The 25,612-nt window shown below is 38.8% G+C and overlaps 1 protein-coding gene across 1 annotated transcript; it reads right to left on the reverse strand.

The window, feature by feature from the left end:
* Window positions 1-11,937: 11,937 nt before the first annotated feature.
* Window positions 11,938-24,962, reverse strand: LOC132554846 (uncharacterized). The gene is made up of 4 exons (XM_060219169.1): window positions 24,944-24,962; window positions 13,150-13,416; window positions 12,757-12,958; window positions 11,938-12,172 (listed from the first exon to the last, which is right to left on the reverse strand). The coding sequence occupies exons 1-4, from the start codon at window positions 24,960-24,962 to the stop codon at window positions 11,938-11,940; spliced, it is 723 nt and encodes a 240-aa protein (XP_060075152.1).
* Window positions 24,963-25,612: the final 650 nt, after the last annotated feature.

Here is a 25,612-nt window from a genome sequence, read left to right on the forward strand (position 1 = left end):
ATTTCGGAACTATTTTATAAATAAGGGTGTGAGACTTTTGTTTATCTCGTTGAACGTGACAAACATCAAAAAATACCAGATACCTTATTTATGACAGGCGTAAGAGTACATCAAGATCTATCATCAAGATTGAGAACCGTGTACCGTTCGGATTGACTTTAGCGACATAAGGAAGGTAGCCATGCTGTTAAGTGATTTCATACTGATAATCGGGGAAGACATTATACATAGCCGACTGATCAGGTCATACACTGCCGACTGATTTGGTCATACACCGCCGACTGATTAGGTCATGCATCGCCGACTGATCAGGACATACACCGCCGACTGATCAGGACATACACAGCCGACTGATCAGGTCATACACCACCGACTGATCAGGTCATACACTGCCGACTGATCAGGTCATATACCGCCGACTGATCAGGTCATACACCGCGACATATCAGGACATATACCGCCGACTGATCAGGTCATACACCGCCGACTGATCAGGTCATACATCGCCGACTGATCAGGTCATACACTGCCGACTGATCAGGTCATACACCGCCGACTGATCAGGTCATACATCGCCGACTGATTAGATCATACACTGCCGACTGATCAGGTCATACACTGCCGACTGATCAGGTCATATACCGCCGACTGATGAGGTCCGGGGATTTACTTATTGATGTAAATTTATTTTAATATTGGTTTACATCTACATTTTATTTCCTTTATTTCAACAGATGATTTGTGAAATTTTGACAAATTTTCGTCGTCATTTTAACATCAGTATTTCTTTAATTCAGGCCTTCGTCACATACAGGATGTGTTTGTTGTAAACTCCTCGTATCCTTCCAGATTTCTAGCAGATGAATCACAGTGTCTGGTGACATCACTCATTTTCTTGGTAGAATCACTTTAGTAGAATGTTTTCCGTTTTAATGGATTACTCTAACATTCACACTATGGTGTAGTATGATGTCCGACGTCCTGGTATATAAGGACAATTTATCATATTTTTTTTACCTTTAACATACATATTACTTGTGGTATTCACTAATATTGTATTAACACTTGAATTAGCTATGTAATGATCCATTACACGTTCAAATTCCGAGAGAGATCAAACATTTCATGCACATAACAATGCACCTACATTTGTAAATACAATAATATATTGTATCGATGTTATACATCACAGAGGTTTTGACACCTAACAGTATCATTTACATACGTGACGAAGATGATAAACTTTACCTACATCTGTTATGGAGAGATAAGTAAAACTCAGAGATATTCTGAAACTAAGAACTAACATTGTGAATAGTTAGGGTTACCATCTGTATAGACATTTACTGACAACCAGGATTTTCCCTGTAACTGGTGCTGGATAGTTAGGGTAACCATCGGTATAGACAGTTACAGACAATCAGGATTTTCCCTGTAACTGGTGCTGGATAGTTAGGGTAACCATCGGTAAAGACATCTACAGACAATCAGGATTTAGCCTGTAACTGGTGCTGTATAGTTAGGGTTACCATCGGTATAAACAGCTACAGACAACCAGGATTTAGCCTGTAACTGTATAGACATCTACAGACAATCAGGATTTTTCCTGTAACTGGTGCTGGAAAATCAGGGATACCATCTGTATAGACAGCTACAGACAACCAGGATTTAGCCTGTAACTGTATAGACATCTACAGACAATCAGGATTTTTCCTGTAACTGGTGCTGTATAGTTAGGGTTACCATCGGTAAAGACAGCTACAGACAATCAGGATTTTTCCTGTAACTGGTGCTGGATAGTTAGGGTTACCATCGGTATAGACAGTTAGAGACGATCAGGATTTAGCCTGTAACTGTATAGACATCTACAGACAATCAGGATTTAACTGGTGCTGGATAGTTAGGGTTACCATCGGTATAGACAGTTACAGACAACCAGGATTTAACTGGTGCTGGGTAGTTAGGGTTACCATCGGTATAGACAGTTACAGACAACCAGGATTTAACTGGTGCTGGATAGTTAGGGTTACCATCGGTATAGACAGTTACAGACAACCAGGATTTAGCCTGTAACTGTATAGACAGCTACAGACAACCAGAATTTAACTGGTGCTGGATAGTTAGGGTTACCATCGGTATAGACAGTTACAGACAACCAGGATTTAGCCTGTAACTGTATAGACAGCTACAGACAACCAGGATTTAACTGGTGCTGGATAGTTAGGGTTACCATCGGTATAGACAGTTACAGACAACCAGGATTTAGTCTGTAATTGTATAGACATCTACAAACAACCAGGATTTTTCCTGTAACTGTATAGACATCTACAGACAATCAGGATTTAGCCTGTAACTGGTGCTGGATAATTAGGGTTACCATCGGTATAGAGAGCTACAGACAATCAGGATTTAACTGGTGCTGGATAGTTAGGGTTACCAGCGGTATAGACAGTTACAGACAACCAGGATTTAGCCTGTAACTGTATAGACATCTACAGACAATCAGGATTTTCCCTGTAACTGGTGCTGGATAATTAGGGTTACCATCGGTATAGACAGATACAGACAATCAGGATTTAACTGGTGCTGGATAGTTAGGGTTACCAGCGGTATAGACAGTTACAGACAACCAGGATTTAGCCTGTAACTGTATAGACATCTACAGACAATCAGGATTTTCCCTGTAACTGGTGCTGGATAATTAGGGTTACCATCGGTATAGACAGATACAGACAATCAGGATTTAGCCTGTAACTGGTGCTGGAAATTCAGGGTTACCATCGGTATAGACAGCTACAGACAACCAGGATTTAGCCTGTAACTGGTGCTGGATAGTTAGGGTTACCATCGGTATAGACACAGACAATCAGGATTTTCCCTGTTACTGGTGCTGTATAATTAGGGTTACCAGCGGTATAGACAGCTACAGACAATCAGGATTTAGACTGTAACTGGTGCTGCCGGTGTCGGAATAAACCTGTCACATATATTTTGGCTGTATTCGGCAGTGGCGGGAAACAACTGTGTTTTAGCACATGCGTGTAATTCGACAGACTTACTCTCTGAATTTACTTAAATATTACGTTCAGAAATATAACAGTTGTTGAAATAAGCGATTTTACATGTTGTAATGAACATGTTGATTAATGAAAATTCATAAAATCGCTGTTATATCCGATGAAGTTTGGAACTCTGCTTATTTTGGCGTTCGTACACGCGTCATCAGGCAAAATTCAGCGTAACGTCAATGTCAGGTAAACACAGACTGAACGACAAAACTGTTTAAGTCTCAATAGTCTGATTATCAATCAAAGTTGCAGGATAAAAGGACAGAAAGACAAAAGTGACTCGCCATTTTTGTCTTTCTTCACTTTCGCCAAAGTACAGCTTATATTTGAAGACACTGACCATGTATTCTCTATATTATTCACTATTAGTAACAAGAGGCCCAAGGGGCATTAACGGTCACCTGAGGAATATATGTCAATAATCTGGGGATTTTAAAATGTTGCAAAAATGTAACAACACTTGTGCAGGGCCGTGTGTAAAACATCTGTACCAAGTTTGAACATGATCCACCCAGTGGTTCTTAAGAGGAAGTCCAAAATGTCTTAGCCAAACAGAGGCCATGGTTGCACATTTGTATAAAGCAAATCATGTTTTCATTTACATGTTGAAATATATCTTAGTAGATGCATGTATAGCTAAAGTATACAAAAATCAGATCAATTTCAAGTCTATCCACAATCTTTTCCTTGCCTAATACAATAAGGCATCCAACTAAAACAACTCACATAAAACAATTCTTCTTCTGAGACAGGAATATATATGTATCAAGGCTGAGAAATGTAGTGCTACCGCAGGTATTGAACCATATTATACATGTAGCTCAGAACATAGAAGGTTCAGCGAGTAATAAGATCCGGGTTTGATGAAAGATCTGGCTACACATTTTTTCTCGCCTATATGGTTGCCATAAACACACAACATGTCTTTATTAAAGTTTAATATGTAACAAATATCAGAGGGGTTAATTTTGGACCAGTTATTTTTATTCTCACAAACTTTGCAGTCTTTTGCTTAAAGATCATCTTTATGAAGTTACACTTTTGGTTCAGGACAACAAGACTTGCTAAGATTTAACAAATTCTACCCCTTTCTGCCCATTAAATATGCCCCCATTGAGGCCACACCTTTTTCTATTGTAAACTTAAAGAAGCTTACTTTACCTAATTTTACTCCTTTTTTACCCCCACCTGGGGCCCCTATTGCAGCCATTACTTTTTTTCACCCAAACTAAATGTGTCTTATTACACAGATGCTTTGTGCTTAGTGTGGTTGTAACCCAAAAAATGGTCAATGCCATTAAACCCATTTTCAAAAACATAATCTAATTGACCCCTTTTTGCCTCCCGTGATGCCCCAGAACCCCTCAGAAACTTTTTTCAGCTCAAAGTCACATGCTCTTCATTAGGGGACCCTATATACTTAATTTGGTTGAAATCCGCCAACTTTGAATTTTGACCCCTTTTTAGTGCCTCCTGGAGGGCGTGTTTATGACCCAATTTTTTTCTAATTCGCAAACTTTGTAGACTTTGCTCTAAGAATCATTAATTTTGAATTTTAGGAAAATCTGATACTTGGTTCATAAGAAGAAGATTTTTAAAGATTTACCTAATTTTACCCCTTTTTGCGCCCTCCTGTAGCCCCTATTGGAGCCAAACCCTTTTCGTTCGCAAACTTGATGCATCTTACTGTAGGGATACTTTGTGCCAAGTTTGGTTGAAATCCATCCAATGGTTCTTGAGAAGAAGTCGAAAATGTGAAACGTTAACGACGCACGACGCACGCCGGACGACGACAGACAAATCATGATGGCAATAGGTCACCATGAGCCTTTGGCTCAGGTGACCTAAAAAGTTAACGACGCACGACGCACTAACTTAATCTGACAGTTGGTTCATGCGAAGAAGATTTTTAAAGATTTACCTAATTTTACCCCCTTTTTCCCCCACCTTGGGCCCCTATTGGGGCCACGCCCTTTTTCCTCGCTAACTTGAATGGACTTCCCATGGGGATGCTTTGTGCCAAGTTTGGTCAAAATCCATCCTCTGGTTCTTGAGAAGAAGTCATTTAAAGAAGGTTTTTACATATGGCCCCTTTTACACCCTTATGGGCCCCAAAGAGGACATAATCACTTTTTTCAACATAATTTCATATGTCTTTCACTAAGGGATGCTTTCTACCAAATTTGGTTGAAATCGGTCAAAGTTGAATTTTTGACCCTTTTGAGCGCCCCCTAGTGGGGCCAATTTTGACCAGATTTTTTTTCCATTCGTAAACTATGTAGACCTTACCATAAGGACCCTAAATATCAAATATGAACTTAATGTGACAGTTGGATCATGAGAAGATTTTTTAAAAATTACCTAATTTTAACCCCCCCCCCCCTGTGTTGTCTACATCGCTATGGACATTGTTTACTATGTATTTTGTGATATATAAACAAAATAAATGACCTCTTCAGTTCTACCAGATCGCTTTCACATTCGCCAGGTGTAAATTCAAACATATCTTTTAATATGAAATACTGTGTATCATAGTTTAAAAATATAATTTTTGTTTGTTCCAGTGACTATAATGTGTCATTTTGTTATTTTTCAAAATGCCACTTTTTTGTGTCGTAAGCAAGCATTGCTCGCGCACGTTGTATTTTAGGAAAACTATTAACAGCTATATACCAAAGACTTGTTCCTTGTGTGTCGTTAAGTGTTCTCAGCCACATTATCCATACTGTGTCGTTAAGTGTTCTCTGCCACACAATCCATACTGTGTCGTTAAGTGTTCTCTGCCACACAATCCATACTGTGTCGTTAAGTGTTCTCTGCCACACAATCCATACTGTGTCGTTAAGTGTTCTCTGCCACACAATCCATACTGTGTCGTTAAGTGTTCTCTGCCACACAATCCATACTGTGTCATTAAGTGTTCTCTGCCACACAATCCATACTGTGTCATTAAGTGTTCTCTGCCACACAATCCATACTGTGTCATTAAGTGTTCTCTGCCACACAATCCATACTGTGTCATTAAGTGTTCTCTGCCACACAATCCATACTGTGTCATTAAGTGTTCTCTGCCACACAATCCATACTGTGTCGTTAAGTGTTCTCTGCCACACAATCCATACTGTGTCGTTAAGTGTTCTCTGCCACACAATCCATACTTTGTCTTAAGTGTTCTCTGCCACACAATCCATACTGTGTCGTTAAGTGTTCTCTGCCACACAATCCATACTTTGTCTTAAGTGTTCTCTGCCACACAATCCATACTGTGTCGTTTATCAACTCAACTATCATTGGTTTACATTGATCACATTCATCATGAACAAAGAAATCAGAAAATTATGAATGATGTTTTTTTACTCCTAAGTTAATCATATAGAAATAGGTAAAATGTTAGTGATGTATCATATTTATGAGCATTTTCATTACTTTGTCAAACTAGGGTTTACCATAAAATGATATTGCAAAAAATTCTAATTAAACGATTATGATTGATGAGGTTATGAGAAGTTGATCACTCTGATGTAAACAGAGATTTCTGTCGTTACCTACTGATTATAACCACTATACAGTGTTAATACAGGCTTTCGTCTTATTGAACGCTTGCTGTTAAAACAGATGTTAAACAAGAATATCCGTTCCTGGTCAACCCATGGTCAGTCTCTTGTCAATTTATGGTCAATCTTTTGTCAACTCATGGTCAGTCTCTTGTCAATTGATGGTCAGTCGTCAACCCATGGTCAGTCTCTTGTCAACTCATGGTCAGTCTCTTGTCAACTCATGGTCAGTCACTTGTCAATTCATGGTCAGTCTCTTGTCAACTCATGGTCAGTCTCTTGTCAACTCATGTTCAGTCACTTGTCAATTCATGGTCAGTCTCTTGTCAAATCATGGTCAGTCACTTGTCAACCCATGGTCAGTCTCTTGTCAACTCATGGTCAGTCTCTTGTCAACTCATGGTCAGTCTCTTGTCAACTCATGGTCAGTCTTTTGTCAACTCACGGTCTGTCTCTTGTCAACTCATGGTCAGTCTCTTGTCAATTGATGGTCAGTCGTCAACCCATGGTCAGTCTCTTGTCAATTTATGGTCAGTCTTTTGTCAACTCATGGTCAGTCTCTTGTCAATTGATGGTCAGTCGTCAACCCATGGTTAGTCTCTTGTCAACTCATGGTCCGGCTCTTGTCAACTCATGGTCAGTCACTTGTCAACTCATGGTCAGTCTCTTGTCAACTCATGGTCAGTCTTTTGTCAACTCACGGTCTGTCTCTTGTCAACTCATGGTCAGTCTCTTGTCAATTGATGGTCAGTTCCGGGACAACTCATGGTCAGTTCCTGGACAACTCATGGTCAGTTCCTGGACACCTTATGGTCAGTTCCTGGCCAACTCATGGTTTGTTCCTAGTTTGTTCTGGGTCTGTCCACTGGGATCATGTCTATATGAAGGAAATGTTGAGATGGTTTAGAAATATCCGCGTCTCTAACCATGAAATATAACGAGAGAGTAAATATGTAGGCTGTACACTTGGAATAGTTGCGGGGAGTTTCCGTTGAGTAGGTGCGGAGCAGTTTCTGTGGAGTAGGTGCTGATAAGTTGCTGAAAAGTAAATGCGGAGAGTTTCTGAGGAGTAGGTGCAGAGTATCTACAAGTTCGAGTAATCGGATTATCTACGGATTGGTTTCAAATTATCTGTATCAGCGAATCTGATGACATACTCCACAACCAATTCTCAACCACTGCGCAAACGCTCTGTAACCACTCAGATCCTCTGTACAGCCATTTTTGTACTCGTTTGCCACGGCAGTAACTAGAGTTCATAACTTAGCCAGATTTGTTTTTACTTATATATTACTTAAAAGAGTTAACTGTAGAGGTAGAACAATGAATGAAAAGGTGATAAGTGAACACAGGTACATCGTCTGTGGTAATTTTGTATCAAACTATTGAATCATCATAGCTGTAAATATAGGTACAGACAAACCCCAACCTGATTGTAACAGATTTATTGTGTCTCGTATGATAGTGTAGTCAATATATGAAACATGAAACAGTACATTTATGATATTTTAAAAGCATCATGACTTGATATCACTAACTATGACGTCATTAACATTATGACGCCATCAATGGAACGTTCTATTAGTGCGAGCTGTGATTCGAAAGTTTTTTACGAGTTATCATTGTTGAATACCGCTCATGTACATACATAGAATGTACATTACATTGCACGGCCATATAGGTATAAGGTTTCTTCCCAAGAATACATTGAAAGAAAACGTATCAAAAACAAGTGAAGATATTAGTGTCACAGAGGTCATTAATTATTTAAATACATCCGCTAGGATTCGAACTGGGGGCCTCTGGTTTACTAGTCCAAACCGATCGCAGTAAAGAGAACTGAAGTCTAGTAAGTCAGAGGTCCCAGATCATATTAAAATATAATCTTAGCGGAATTATTCAAATACGAGAGCTGATTGACAAGTTGTGAGCCTTATATTGAAGGGTGAAGCAAGGATGTCCTTTTTAGCTCTACTATTCCCTGACTATTTAAGGCCATGTACCCGAAGACTGGTGTCATTTGGTCGGTTTATATCGAAGATGTGGCACTCTAAATAAACAAGGCAAGTGATGTTTGCAAAATGAACAAAATTGATGAGCAGTGATTTAATATTTGTATAAGAAAATCTCGGAGCTGAGGACACCCATATTGATATGGTAACAACACTAGGGGATGACGCTCCTCATATGTTACAGTGAAAACTGTGGCGGAATTTAAGCTAGGCAGACAGAGCCTTGGGGATGACAGTAGTCATGAAAGGCCTGTCACTGTTGCAATCTCAGAAATGGTCAATAAAGTCCATATTATTATGGCTGACAGGCGAGTTACAGAGATATATATAGCCAGTACGATTTCACAGGAAAGAGTACATTCCGTTCTTACGGAAGATCTTACAATGAGAAAGCTCTCAGCCCGTAGGGTACTATGACTTCTGACAGTTGATCAGAAGAATACCAGACAGACTTGTCACATGCTCATCTGAATCATTTAGAGGCAGATACTGCTTTCTGCAGAAGTTTGTGACTATGGATGAAATGTGGGTCCACCACTTCAACCCAGAAGCCAAACAAACAATGGAAGCACCTAGGTTCACCCCATCAAAGAAGGCAAAGACTGAAAAGGTTATAACCTTGGTTTTCTTGGATGCTGATGGTATTCTGTTGGTAGAGTATCTACGAAAGGGGCAAACAATCAATGGCACATATCATGCATCACTTCTAAGTCATCTACGAGAAAATATTAAAGTCAAACGCCGCGGAAAAATCTTTAAAGATGAGTTGTTCCACAAGGATAATGCCCCTATTCACAAGTCTGTTATTTTCATGGCTGTCCTTAACGATTGTAGCTTTGAGTTGATTGAGCATCCGTCTTATTCTCCTGATCTCTCTCCATCAGACTTTCAGAAATTTCCAAAACTGAAAAAGGCCATTTCCAGTACCCACTCAGATGATAAAGTCATACATGCAGTGGGGGACTTTCTGAACGGCAAAGAAGGGGACTTTCTGAACGGCAAAGAAAAGGACTTCTTTAGAAGTGGCATTGCATTGAGGCCCTTAAACATCGCTGGCAAAAGTGAAGAGGAGTATGTTGAAAAATAATGCAATATGTCCGCCAAAAGTCAAACCCTTAAATATCTGGCTTACAGCTTATCAATTAACAATTTTATAAGCATACTTTCAGATCTGTGCTCGTATTCATGAAACCGTTCTCATGCTCAAGTATGAATTTTGTGCTGAATCTTTATGCCTTGTTTAAGTTTAAAATTAATAAATAATGCTGATTTTGCCAAAGATTAAAACAAATGAAAGGACTTCAAGTCAAAGTTATATTCAATGTTTATATTTGACATTTGTATTATTTTATATATTTTGCCAAAGATTAAAACAAATGAAAGGACTTCAAGTCTAAGTTATATTCAACGTTTATATTTGACATTTGTATTATTTATGAGCATGAGAATGGTTTTACGGGCCCTGATCTTACTATGTGGAAACTCAGTGTTAAACCTAGCGGCAACACCTATGATGTGAGTGTAAACCTTTGATTTATTGATCTCTATTGGTATATATACTGTAACAAACGTGTGTGTTTGCTTCCTAGCTAATTATATGTAGTACATAGATAGAGTACACATTGTTATATATAACCAGGCTTATACACCGACACAATTACAGGAGAATTATGTCACATTGTTATATATAGCCAGGCTTATACACCGACACAATTACAGGAGAATTAGGTCACATTGTTATATATAACCCGGCTTATAGACCGACACAATTACAGGAGAATTAGGACACATTGTTATATATAACCAGGCTTATACACCGACACAATTACAGGAGAATTAGGTCACATTGTTATATATAACCCTGCTTATACACCGAAACAATAACAGGAGAATTAGGTCATATTGTTATATATAACCAGGCTTATACACCGATACAATAACAGGAGAATTAGGTCACATTGTTATATATAACCAGGCTTATACATAATAACAGAAGAATTAGGTCACATTGTTATATATAACCAGGCTTATAAACCGACACAATTACAGGAGAATTAGGTCACATTGTTATATATAACCCGGCTTATAGACCGACACAATTACAGGAGAATTAGGACACATTGTTATATATAACCAGGCTTATACACCGAAACAATAACAGGAGCATTAGGACACATTGTTATATATAACCAGGCTTATACATAATAACAGAAGAATTAGGTCACATTGTTATATATAACCAGGCTTATAAACCGACACAATTACAGGAGAATTAGGTCACATTGTTATATATAACCCGGCTTATAGACCGACACAATTACAGGAGAATTAGGACACATTGTTATATATAACCAGGCTTATATACCGAAACAATAACAGGAGCATTAGGTCACATTGTTATATATAACCAGGCTTATACACCGACACAATAACAGGAGAATTAGGTCACATTGTTATATATAACGAGGCTTATACACCGACACAATTACAGGAGAATTAGGTCACATTGTTATATATAACCAGGCTTATACACCGACACAATAACAGGAGAATTAGGTCACATTGTTATATATAACCAGGCTTATACACCGACACAATTACAGGAGAATTAGGTCACATTGTTATATATAACCAGGCTTATACACCGAAACAATAACATGAGAATTAGGTCACATTGTTATATATAACCAGGCTTATATACCGAAACAATAACAGGAGAATTAGGTCATATTGTTATATATAACCAGGCTTATACACCGACACAATTACAGGAGAATTAGGTCATATTGTTATATATAACCCGGCTTATACACCGAAACAATAACGGGAGAATTAGGACACATTACGAAACTTGGAGGACATTATTCGTATATGAATTTTTCACAAAAAATGACCATTTACTCAATACAAATTGTTCATGATTGATGAACATCGAGATAAAAAATGCTTACAAATGATAAACAAGTTCGGGATATAAATTGTTCACAAGTGATGAACAGGTCCGTAAAATAAATTGCTCCACAGTGATGAACACGATCTGTAAATTGTTCAAAATTAATGAACATGTTTGAGCCATTAATTGTTCATAAATGATCAACATGTTCGAGATACAGGTTGTTCACCAGTGATAAATGTCACTGATTTAATTGTTCAACATTGTTCTTCTGTTACAGCTATGTTAAAGGGAACAGTATATATCACCTCCTAATCGAACCAGTATCCACCAGGAAACAACGTCAAACGTTCGGAGTCCGAGTCGCTTTATTTCAGTTTTGTGTGTTCCCTTGGTGGGTAAACACTGATTTATTTATACACGAGGTAGTCGGAGACGGTTGTGTAACGTACTGATCCACTTGTGCTCTCTGTTTCTAACTTTAACCGGGACTGGTGTAGTCGGGGATATGTATTCCAGGGAGGGTACTCTAAATCCGGGCCATATGTCGGAGAACTGGTTCCGGAAGATGAAACGTAAGCAGCGCCATCTACATTCATGGAAAAGTCGTAGGCTGTTGATGACGTTGTTGGTAATGACGTCATACTAAAATATGATTTTTAAAAACTTGTGAGAATGAGCAGTGTGTTATTTGAGAATTGGGGACATATCCTGTACGTCGATAGCTGTTTATTTGAGATCTTTTAGTGGTATATTACTGTTAATAAGAATCAAACAATTCCACGTACACCAGGGCCCGTATTCATGAAACCAAGCGTAAGCAGACTTTTTTTTATAATTTACCTAAATCATATAAAATAATACAAATGTCAAATATAAACATTGAATATAACTTTGACTTGAAGTCCTTTCAAATTTTTTTTAAAAAATCTTAGGCAAAATCGGTCTTATTTATTAATTTTAACTTATACAAGATATAAGGCTCGAACACAAAATTCCTGCTTAAGCATGAGAACGGTTTCATGAATACGGGCCCAGATTACAAGATCCAAACAGTTTATAAAAAAGATCTCGACACACTATTTTTCACTTCCATTCCTACCGATAGATACTAAACAATATTCGTCCCGTATGAAGTTTGAATTTATAACTATTACACATACATGCATATTACTATGTTTTCTATAAGACTAAAACACGTGTTTCCTACCCAGATACAGTCTACCTACCTTCCTACAGTTCTGACACGCGCAGGTCGAGCCTCGGCCTCTTTAATGGACGTCTCTAGTCGTCGCCGGAGATACGCCAAGTAGACGATAGCAGCGATGAGTGCGATGAACATTAAGGCTAGAACGGAAACTGTGATGACGTAGGGCAGAGCATCTGCCTGCGAAATACTCCCAAATGACACGGCATTTTGTGATTTCGGACCTGTCATTATAAAGAAATATTTTCCAATATGTATCAGTCGTACTTCATATGTTCAAATTTTCTCAAAATTCCCGCTTTAGTTTCAAAATGTAAGCTTTGTCTTACGAGACCATAAGTATGACTATCTCACAGTTTAACATGACTTCATTCAATTGCGTGCCATAAAACTGAACATGACCGACAAGCGCTACCTGCAATAGTGAGATCGTTAGCCGAGGACCGTCCTTCAGTTCCCCAGTCGTTACCATGGATACAGCGAGGTATAGGCTTGTTCCAGCGTCCGTTATGAAGACATGTGACAAAAGCGTCGCCATTCAGTCGGTGTGTTTCCGGGGCTATACAGGATATAACGACACTCGTTCCTGGATTTCGTCTGTAGGAGGTCAATTTTAATGAGTCTCTGTTGCTCCTCGTTATAAATCGGTGCCGTTTGGCCAGTTCTGGACACATCACTATCCCTGTTCAAAATACAAAGGAACGTTTAGCAAATAGCTTCTTTAACCTGTTTCAAATAAGTCGGTCTGTTCGCTATATCTAATTAGCCTACAGTCACAAACAACTCGCCCTTCCATCGAGATAATTCTACACATAGGATGAGGAGGAAAAAACAGCAACGTTCAAATACCTTAATTAATAACACCAAATATTGGCATGTTGTCGTCCATTCTTGTGTGTTTCACCGATGTCATTCTCTCCGGAGTGTTTCACCGATGTCATTCTCTCCGGAGTGTTTCACCGATGTGACCAACTCCGGTGTGTTTTACCGATGTGACCAACTCCGGAGTGTTTTACCGATGTCACAACTCCGGAGTGTTTTACCGATGTCACCAACTCCTGAGTGTTTTACCGATTTGACCAACTCCGGAGTGTTTTACCGATGTGACCAACTCCGGAGTGTTTTACCGATGTCATTCTCTCCGGAGTGTTTCACCGATGTGACCAACTCCGGAGTGTTTTACCGATGTGACCAACTCCGGAGTGTTTTACCGATGTCATTCTCCCCGGCGTGTTTTACCGATGTCACCAACTCCGGAGTGTTTTACCGATGTCACAAACTCCGGAGTGTTTTACCGATGTGACCAACTCCGGAGTGTTTTACCGATGTCACAACTCCGGCGTGTTTTACCGAGGTCACCAACTCCGGAGTGTTTTACCGATGTCATCAATTCCGGAGTGTTTTACCGATGTCACAAACTCCTGAGTGTTTTACCGATGTCATTCTCTCCGGAGTGTTTTACCGATGTCACCAACTCCGGAGTGTTTTACCGATGTCACTCTGACGTGAGAAGTTGAAAGATTAAAAGATATACGCTGTGCCGACTAATGATAACTCAATTTACACCTAGCTGTAAAGTAATTGTCATAGTAACAGACGAGCGCGTGCACTATTCTATCTGGGTCATCTCATCAGTTATATAATAGTTCACTTTACATAAAACACGCGTGATAATATATGGACCCATATCAGGGTAATGATAGATGAATAATTAAATTAATTAAATGTCATTTTGATCAAATTTAATGAATAAATGATTGATGAAATATTTGAACTTAATTTAAATCGTTTCAATAGGTAAATCCGTAATGGTTCTAATTTCCGTAAACTAATTTGGGACAAGTATTTTTATGAAATTAACAGCAGTATGAACTGGTTAGAGAATATGACGAATTAAGAGGAAGCAATGTCTTCCTTAACGTTTTATCAATCATTAGAAAATTCAGGTCTGTCATGGCACAATAGTGATGATAAATACTATATGTTTATGTGTCACGCCCAGTGAGGGAAAAGTGTCGTTCTCCTGTATACTACTGGTAACATCTGTAGGCGGATAGTGTAACGTGTTACAAATGGCTGGAATAAACTGGTTCCTCGTTCAAATTACTTTTTAAATTTAAAATCCAGTTGAAAGAAGAAGAAGAAGAAGAAGAAGAAGAAGAAGAAGAAGAAGAAGAAGAAGAAGAAGAAGAAGAAGAAGAAGAAGAAGAAAGAAGAAGAAGGAGGAGAAGAAGAGGAAGAATTTGTCACGGTTATTTCATAAGTGATGGATTTTTTTTACAAAAGTTTGTTTATATATTGAATATCAGGATGATACTCTCTTAAGTTTTGCGCAAATTCCCAAATGCACCTTTTTACGGAAACATATTCCGACGACGTTGTGTTTTATTTATCTCGAAATTTGGAGTTGCTAACTCAAAATTTCGTGTTAACAGCTCTTATTGCATTGTTTGTTTAAATATATTCAAAGGCGAGGTAGACAGCCCTCACTTCCGCCGAGGATCCAACAAAATATCGGGTTAATATCTCAAAATTTCATATAACTAACCTGAAATTTCGAGTTACTATCTCGAAATTTCGAATTAAAATTAAACACAATGTGGCCGGAATACGCTTCCGTACCTTTCCAATGCCCTGCACTAAAATGTTTAACTGTGAATGACTCATTACATCCTATGCACCAAGGATTATCTTAACCTTTCAACATATATGAATATGTAAGGTATGTATGACCCATCCGAAGACGTGCAAGGACAGCTTCGTCTCGGTGGTTGTCTCTATAGCATGAAGACCATTCACTGATGATAGGTTTTACGGAATGTTATTTATTGTCGGTAAATGGATTCCATTCCTCCTGTCCATGACCTATTAGAATTTGTTTGATAAATGGTTTAAAATCGGTAAAATGAAGTTTAAAAACAACTGGTGGTAGCGATCAAGCTTCCTTTGTGACACGATCTGCTTTTTTATTGCCTGGTATTTCCCATGTGCCCAGGAACCAAGCAAACAACGAAACGAAAGTTTAAGGCAATTTCATGACATAGAATTAATGTATTATCAATGAAGATATTGTCGACATTTCTATTGTTAAGACTTTGTGGAACAGAAAGAGAGTCTGAACGGATAACAGCTCTTATTGCATTGTTTGTTTAAATATATTCAAAGGCGAGGTAGACAGCCCTCACTTCCGCCGAGGATCCAACAAATATAAAACTGTCTGTCAAATTGGTTATATCATGTCAATAGCTTCCAATTTGTTACATCACAACACCCGAAACCAAATCTACCCCATTTGCCACTGGTTTTCATGATATCCGACACCAGATCCCCACAGCTCTATGTTTTATCATTAGGATTGTACGAAACACACACAAAACAATAGCATGTTGAAATAGAAAATTGGATTGCATAGGGCCGAGTCTAAAGCGAAAAAATCTGACCATACAGCCGTTTCGTCCTTTTAGGGCTCGTTAGTGTCACTACACCATACAGCCGTTTCGTCCTTTGAGGGCTCGTTAGTGTTACTAAATCATACAGCCGTTTCGTCCTTTGAGGGCTCGTTAGTGTTACTAAATCATACAGCCGTTTCGTCCTTTTAGGGCTCGTTAGTGATGCTACACCATACAGCCGTTTCGTCCTTTTAGGGCTCGTTAGTGTTACTACACCATACAGCCGTTTCGTCCTTTGAGGGCTCGTTAGTGTTACTAAATCATACAGCCGTTTCGTCCTTTTAGGGCTCGTTAGTGATGCTACATCATACAGCCGTTTCGTCCTTTTAGGGCTCGTTAGTGATGCTACACCATACAGCCGTTTCGTCCTTTTAGGGCTCGTTAGTGTTACTAAATCATACAGCCGTTTCGTCCTTTTAGGGCTCGTAAGTAACACAAGCGGCAAAGAACGAAAATTGGCGGAAAGGTTTGCCATGATATCGAAGGATATGTGCATTAGCGCCACATTTCTTTGAGATTTGGATTCATTTACTGAACGGTTTCAAACGGACGCCAAGTACAATAGTATACACTAAATCATTCCGCTATTCTAAACAACTAAACCGTGACATGACGGTTATTGAAAACTGCGGGTACTCCAGCCTACAATGAGAGTCTACCACCTACAATCTCGAAAGATTGTTTAAAAAAACTCACACAAACACACCCTCCCTCACACAATGACTCTCTACAGAAAAACTGCATTTAACAACAAATTTATAACACGATACACAAGATTAAGCACTATACTATGATATATACAGGTTTAATCATACAGCTGGTCAGTGATATTGAGGAACTGAAGTGATGAAACCTTCACAACAGATAAAATCTAAACCCTGATCTTTGTTGGTGAGGCGCACCAGCAGCGTGCATGTTTCCTGAGTCATTAGATATACAAACATGTACATCAATCACCAAGTGTATTAATTGTTACTTACATATCAAATGTAGTCAATTACTTCACGCACAAAAATGTACATTTTCATAAATCTTCATAGATTTCCATAATTTTTCACTAAGTCGCCGAGGTGCTATAGTATATTATCGTATCATATTTCTATGCAGAAGATAATTAAAATTAAAAATGAGAAACACGTAGGAAACCTTCACGTAGACCATGTATATATGTCAACAAAAAAAAACCTTTACAGTTAATACACACCTCTATGGTATTTCTGTGGTCACCTGTCCAGTACTATGATATTTCTGTGGTCACCTGTCCAGTACTATGGTATTTCTGTGGTCACCTGTCCAGTACTATGGTGTTTCTGTGGTCACCTGTCCAATACTATGGTGTTTCTGTGGTCACCTGTCCAATACTATGATATTTCTGTGGTCACCTGTCCAGTACTATGGTATTTCTGTGGTCACCTGTCCAGTACTATGATATTTCTGTGGTCACCTGTCCAGTACTATTGTATTTCTGTGGTCACCTGTACTGTGGTCACCTGTCCAGTACAGTATAACTCACTTGTCCAGTACTATGGTATAACTGTGGTCACCTGTCCAGTACTGTGGTCACCTGTCCAGTACTATGGTATTTCTGTGGTCACCTGTCCAGTACTATGGTAGTTCTGTAGTCACCTGTCCAGTACTAAGTTATAACTGTGGTCACCTGTCCAGTACTATGTTATAACTGTGGTCACCTGTCCAGTACTGTGGTCACCTGTCCAGTACTATGGTATTTCTGTGGTCACCTGTCAAGTACTGTGGTCACCTGTCCAGTACTATGGTATTTCTGTGGTCACCTGTCCAGTACTATGGTGTTTCTGTGGTCACCTGTCCAGTACTATGTTATTACTGTGGTCACCTGTCCAGTACTGTGGTATTTCTGTGGTCACCTGTCCAGTACTATGTTATAACTGTGGTCACCTGTCCAGTACTATGATATTTGTGTGGTCACCTGTCAAGTTAATATAACGTGATTCTACATCATATATAGAGGTCAGTTAATATAGCATTACCGTCCATCATATTATCACAATATCAATCCTTATCGTTCTAATTTCCGTGAGAGCGTGCAGCACACTTTCGTTCAAAGTTTTTTCTATCAGCCAATCAAAACACATTAAAGTGCTATACGACTTGTGTTATAACATGTTTGTTTATTGTTGTAATAATTACGGGACACATATAGAGGAAGATATCGGTTTAAATGTTTTGCGCATAATCATAATGTGAATTAATTCAATTTCCATTTGTGATTTTAGTAGAATCTTGGTGAATAAATGTTACATGTTAATATATATAAGTTGTTTCCCTCAAAACATAGCAATATCTTTTAACATTTTTATAACCATATCACTAAGCTTATTGAAGCAATCGTTAATGGCACGTATCATAAAAAATGTATCTGTCTGGTTTACTGTTCCGATTAAAGTCATTTTTAGTTGTGATCTTAGTAATGATACGTTATATACCAATCTGAGTGATTTAACTGGAGCAGAGACGTCTGACTGTTATAAAAAAACTAATAAGAATTGCAGCGTAAATAACATCGATAATATTGTGACACGTGTATGTTACTGGGATGATGTTCTAATTGACGAGAATATTTGTGTGTCAGGGATGTCACAGCAGGACATGTCACCACAAACCCGTTGGCAATGATCAATTATACACATTGTAGTTTAGTAGTAATCAGGACAGAACGTGTTACTGAGGGAAACTAAAGCAGGTTTAGCTGTGACAAATCTATCCCATTAAATATATGTTGTCTTAGTAAGAATCTACGGAAGCATTGTGTTTTATTTTGTCTCGAAATTTCAAGATAGCAACTCGAAATTTCGACTTATTAACTCAAAATTTCGAGTTACTAACTCAAAATTTCGGGATGATATCTCAAAATTTTGGATTACTAAATCAAAATTTCGGATTACTAACTCAAAATTTCGAGTTTACAACACAATGTGGCCGGAATACGCTCCCGTATGAATCTGTCTTATATCTATGTAGCGAAAAAGGCAAAAAACAAAAACTGTTGTAAAGTAAGATTACATGTTTGGGTAAAAATGCCAACTAAAAAGTTGACGTTTCTGACATAACTACCATATAGATATGTCTACAGCCTCAAGGATAAACACTGCCTTCAAAAAGGTGACATCCGCCAGAATCACCGACCCTGCCATCTTTCATCGTTAGCTTCACTTTCAAGTTGTAAAGAAGTTTCTAATCAGGTTAACTCTTTTGTAAAATGACCCGACTTCCGATTATAACAGTAGAGATGCCCCCCTTTAAGACAAACCTATTATAACAGGAAAGACGTCCTCCTTTAAGACAAACCCATTATAACAGGAAAGACGTCCTCCTTTAAGACAAACCCATTATAACAGGAAAGAGGTCCCCCTTTAAGACAAACCAATTATAACAGTAGAGAGGTCCCCCTTTAAGACAAACCCATTATAACAGTAGAGAGGTCCCCCTTTAAGACAAACCTATTATAACAGTAGAGATGCCCCCCTTTAAGACAAACCAATTATAACAGTAGAGAGGTCCCCCTTTAAGACAAACCCATTATAACAGTAGAGAGGTCCCCCTTTAAGACAAACCCATTATAACAGTAGAGAGGTCCCCCTTTAAGACAAACCCATTATAACAGGAAAGATGTCCCCCTTTAAGACAAACCCATTATAACAGGAAAGACGTCCTCCTTTAAGACAAACCCATTATAACAGGAAAGAGGTCCCCCTTTAAGACAAACCCATTATAACAGGAAAGATACCCCCCTTTAAGACAAACCAATTATAACAGTAGAGATGTCCTCCTTTAAGACAAACCCATTATAACAGTAGAGAGGTCCCCCTTTAAGACAAACCCATTATAACAGTAGAGAGGTCCCCCTTTAAGACAAACCCATTATAACAGGAAAGATATCCCCCTTTAAGACAAACCAATTATAACAGTAGAGAGGTCCCCCTTTAAGACAAACCCATTATAACAGTAGAGAGGTCCCCCTTTAAGACAAACCCATTATAACAGGAAAGAGGTCCCCCTTTAAGACAAACCCATTATAACAGGAAAGATACCCCCCTTTAAGACAAACCCATTATAACAGGAAAGAGGTCCCCCTTTAAGACAAACCCATTATAACAGGAAAGATATCCCCCTTTAAGACAAACCCATTATAACAGTAGAGGTCCCCCTTTAAGATTATAACAGGAAAGATATCCCCCTTTAAGACAAACCCATTATAACAGTAGAGAGGTCCCCCTTTAAGACAAACCCATTATAACAGGAAAGAGGTCCCCCTTTAAGACAAACCCATTATAACAGGAAAGAGGTCCCCCTTTAAGACAAACCTATTATAACAGGAAAGAGGTCCCCCTTTAAGACAAACCTATTATAACAGTAGAGAGGTCCCCCTTTAAGACAAACCCATTATAACAGTAGAGAGGTCCCCCTTTAAGACAAACCCATTATAACAGGAAAGACGTCCCCCTTTAAGACAAACCCATTATAACAGGAAAGAGGTCCCCCTTTAAGACAAACCCATTATAACAGGAAAGATATCCCCCTTTAAGACAAACCCATTATAACAGTAGAGAGGTCCCCCTTTAAGACAAACCCATTATAACAGTAGAGAGGTCCCCCTTTAAGACAAACCCATTATAACAGTAGAGAGGTCCCCCTTTAAGACAAACCCATTATAACAGTAGAGAGGTCCCCCTTTAAGACAAACCCATTATAACAGTAGAGAGGTCCCCCTTTAAGACAAACCCATTATAACAGTAGAGAGGTCCCCCTTTAAGACAAACCTATTATAACAGGAAAGATATCCCCCTTTAAGACAAACCCATTATAACAGGAAAGATATCCCCCTTTAAGACAAACCTATTATAACAGTAGAGAGGTCCCCCTTTAAGACAAACCCATTATAACAGGAAAGACGTCCCCCTTTAAGACAAACCCATTATAACAGGAAAGAGGTCCCCCTTTAAGACAAACCCATTATAACAGGAAAGAGGTCCCCCTTTAAGACAAACCCATTATAACAGGAAAGATATCCCCCTTTAAGACAAACCTATTATAACAGTAGAGAGGTCCCCCTTTAAGACAAACCCATTATAACAGGAAAGATATCCCCCTTTAAGACAAACCCATTATAACAGGAAAGAGGTCCCCCTTTAAGACAAACCCATTATAACAGTAGAGGTCCCCCTTTAAGACAAACCCATTATAACAGTAGAGAGGTCCCCCTTTAAGACAAACCCATTATAACAGGAAAGACGTCCCCCTTTAAGACAAACCCATTATAAAGAGAGGTCCCCCTTTAAGACAAACCCATTATAACAGGAAAGAGGTCCCCCTTTAAGACAAACCCATTATAACAGTAGAGAGGTCCCCCTTTAAGACAAACCCATTATAACAGTAGAGAGGTCCCCCTTTAAGACAAACCCATTATAACAGGAAAGAGGTCCCCCTGTAAGACAAACCCATTATAACAGGAAAGAGGTCCCCCTTTAAGACAAACCCATTATAACAGTAGAGATGTCCCCCTTTAAGACAAACCCATTATAACAGGATAGAGGTCCCCCTTTAAGACAAACCCATTATAACAGTAGAGAGGTCCCCCTTTAAGACAAACCCATTATAACAGTAGAGAGGTCCCCCTTTAAGACAAACCCATTATAACAGTAAAGAGGTCCCCCTTTAAGACAAACCCATTATAACAGGAAAGATGCACCCCTTTAAGACAAACCCATTATAACAGTAGAGGTCCCCCTTTAAGACAAACCCATTATAACAGTAGAGATGCCCCCCTTTAAGACAAACCCATTATAACAGGAAAGAGGTCCCCCTTTAAGACAAACCCATTATAACAGTAGAGAGGTCCCCCTTTAAGACAAACCCATTATAACAGGAAAGAGGTCCCCCTTTAAGACAAACCCATTATAACAGGAAAGACGTCCCCCTTTAAGACAAACCCATTATAACAGGAAAGAGGTCCCCCTTTAAGACAAACCCATTATAACAGGAAAGAGGTCCCCCTTTAAGACAAACCCATTATAACAGGAAAGAGGTCCCCCTTTAAGACAAACCCATTATAACAGGAAAGAGGTCCCCCTTTAAGACAAACCCATTATAACAGTAGAGAGGTCCCCCTTTAAGACAAACCCATTATAAGGTCCCCCTTTAAGACAAACCCATTATAACAGGAAAGAGGTCCCCCTTTAAGACAAACCTATTATAACAGGAAAGAGGTCCCCCTTTAAGACAAACCCATTATAACAGGAAAGAGGTCCCCCTTTAAGACAAACCAATTATAACAGGAAAAATACCCCCCTTTAAGACAAACCCATTATAACAGGAAAGAGGTCCCCCTTTAAGACAAACCCATTATAACAGGAAAGATGCACCCCTTTAAGACAAACCCATTATAACAGGAAAGAAAGAGGTCCCCCTTTAAGACAAACCCATTATAACAGGAAAGAGGTCCCCCTTTAAGACAAACCCATTATAACAGTAGAGAGGTCCCCCTTTAAGACAAACCCATTATAACAGGAAAGAGGTCCCCCTTTAAGACAAACCCATTATAACAGGAAAGACGTCCCCCTTTAAGACAAACCCATTATAACAGGAAAGACGTCCCCCTTTAAGACAAACCCATTATAACAGTAGAGAGGTCCCCCTTTAAGACAAACCCATTATAACAGTAGAGAGGTCCCCCTTTAAGACAAACCCATTATAACAGGAAAGAGGTCCCCCTTTAAGACAAACCCATTATAACAGGAAAGACGTCCCCCTTTAAGACAAACCCATTATAACAGGAAAGAGGTCCCCCTTTAAGACAAACCCATTATAACAGGTCCCCCTTTAAGACAAACCCATTATAACCCCCTTTAAGACAAACCCATTATAACAGTAGAGAGGTCCCCCTTTAAGACAAACCCATTATAACAGTAAAGAGGTCCCCCTTTAAGACAAACCCATTATAACAGGAAAGAGACAAACCCATTATCCCCCTTTAAGACAAACCCATTATAACAGGTAAAGAGGTCCCCCTTTAAGACAAACCCATTATAACAGGAAAGAGGTCCCCCCAAACCCTTTAAGACAAACCCATTATAACAGTAGAAAGGTACCCCCCTTTAAGACAAACCTATTATAACAGTATAGAGGTCCCCCTTTAAGACAAACCCATTATAACAGGAAAGACGTCCCCCTTTAAGACAAACCCATTATAACAGTAGAGGTCCCCCTTTAAGACAAACCCATTATAACAGTAGAGAGGTCCCCCTTTAAGACAAACCCATTATAACAGGAAAGACGTCCCCCTTTAAGACAAACCCATTATAACAGTAGAGACGTCCCCCTTTAAGACAAACCCATTATAACAGTAGAGAGGTCCCCCTTTAAGACAAACCCATTATAACAGTAGAGAGGTCCCCCTTTAAGACAAACCCATTATAACAGTAGAGAGGTCCCCCTTTAAGACAAACCCATTATAACAGGAAAGAGGTCCCCCTTTAAGACAAACCCATTATAACAGTAGAGAGGTCCCCCTTTAAGACAAACCCATTATAACAGTAGAGAGGTCCCCCTTTAAGACAAACCCATTATAACAGGAAAGAGGTCCCCCTTTAAGACAAACCCATTATAACAGTAGAGAGGTCCCCCTTTAAGACAAACCCATTATAACAGTAGAGAGGTCCCCCTTTAAGACAAACCCATTATAACAGTAGAGAGGTCCCCCTTTAAGACAAACCCATTATAACAGTAGAGAGGTCCCCCTTTAAGACAAACCCATTATAACAGTAGAGAGGTCCCCCTTTAAGACAAACCCATTATAACAGGACAGACGTCCCCCTTTAAGACAAACCCATTATAACAGTAGAGAGGTCCCCCTTTAAGACAAACCCATTATAACAGTAGAGAGGTCCCCCTTTAAGACAAACCCATTATAACAGGAAAGAGGTCCCCCTTTAAGACAAACCCTTTTTGTCCCCCTTTAAGACAAACACATTATAACAGTTGAATCCCCCTATTATAACAGGAAAGAGGTTTTCATTATAACATATAATACTTGTAAGACAAACCTATATTAGACAAACATTATAACAAGGTCCCCCTTTCAAACCTATCATAATGTGACTTTTCAGAGTTAAATTAAAACTTTTAAGACTCATTTCATAAAATCTAATAAGAAACACGATACATGCTCAATATTGGCTGGTACCAAACGATATGAAACATGTGCATCGTTCTGTAAACAAGTATACCTTTTCTATAATGAGATAGGTGAAATGTTAAACAGCTTCGTTCACTTACGATAATATTCTTTCTTTTTTAAATTATATGATGCTGAGCGGTTACAACAGTCTGAAGGTATCCTAAATGAAAGACAATGTAATCATTGTATAACATTGAAGTATCTTGGTATTCTGAATGAAATATATTGAGGGTAAGCTAGAATCGGTTGAAATACCATTAAGTGAGACCTATTGAAACAAACTGATCTCCTCTCTTGCCTCATACTTGATACAAAGCTGATTTCCCTAAAATGGCCTCTAGGGACAGTATCATTATGCCAATAAAAAAAACATATCGAGTTAAAGGGCAATACAGACTCTCCATCCTTACTTACAAAGGGAACCAACAAATAGAGGAGCTGTAGGATAAAATTACGACTGACCTTGTTATTATTTTAGTTCTCTGTTCGAGGAATTTCAAATTCGATTGCTATCAATTTATATTATGGTTGTCATAGCCCATCCTTACAGTTCCTGAGTTCCGCCATATTGCTTATTTCGTCGGTTTATACAATATATATCCCCAACATATAACTACACTACAAATGGCCTCTTATAAAAAAATTTTAGTTCTCTGTTCATCCCCAACATATATGTTTTCGTACAACCCTGTGTGATAATATATATATATATACAACCCTACAACCCTGTGTGATAATTTACATCCCCAACATATTCTACAACCCTGTGTGATAATTTACATCCCCAACATATAACTACACTACAACCCTGTGTGATAATTTACATCCCCAACATATAACCGTACACTACAACCCTGTGTGATAATTTACATCCCCAACATATAACCGTACACTACAACCCTGTGTGATAATTTACATCCCCAACATATAACTACACTACAACCCTGTGTGATAATTTACATCCCCAACATATCACCGTACACTACAACCCTGTGTGATAATTTACATCCCCAACATATCACCGTACACTACAACCCTGTGTGATAATTTACATCCCCAACATATCACCGTACACTACAACCCTGTGTGATAATTTACATCCCCAACATATAACTACACTACAACCCTGTGTGATAATTTACATCCCCAACATATATCACCGTACACTACAACCCTGTGTGATAATTTACATCCCCAACATATAACCGTACACTACA

This window comes from Ylistrum balloti, unplaced genomic scaffold (assembly GCF_031769215.1).
Source record: "Ylistrum balloti isolate Yb309-2 unplaced genomic scaffold, AGI_CSIRO_Ybal_v1 Utg370448, whole genome shotgun sequence".
Classification (NCBI taxonomy): Eukaryota; Metazoa; Mollusca; class Bivalvia; order Pectinida; family Pectinidae; genus Ylistrum; species Ylistrum balloti.

Coding starts and splice junctions, on each gene's coding strand:
- LOC132554846 (XM_060219169.1), bottom strand. Junction 12,959..13,149: donor TAACGATCTCACTATTGCAG/GTAGCGCTTGTC, acceptor TTATAATGACAG/GTCCGAAATCACAAAATGCC. Junction 12,173..12,756: donor CGTGTCAGAACTGTAGGAAG/GTAGGTAGACTG, acceptor ATCATATTTTAG/TATGACGTCATTACCAACAA.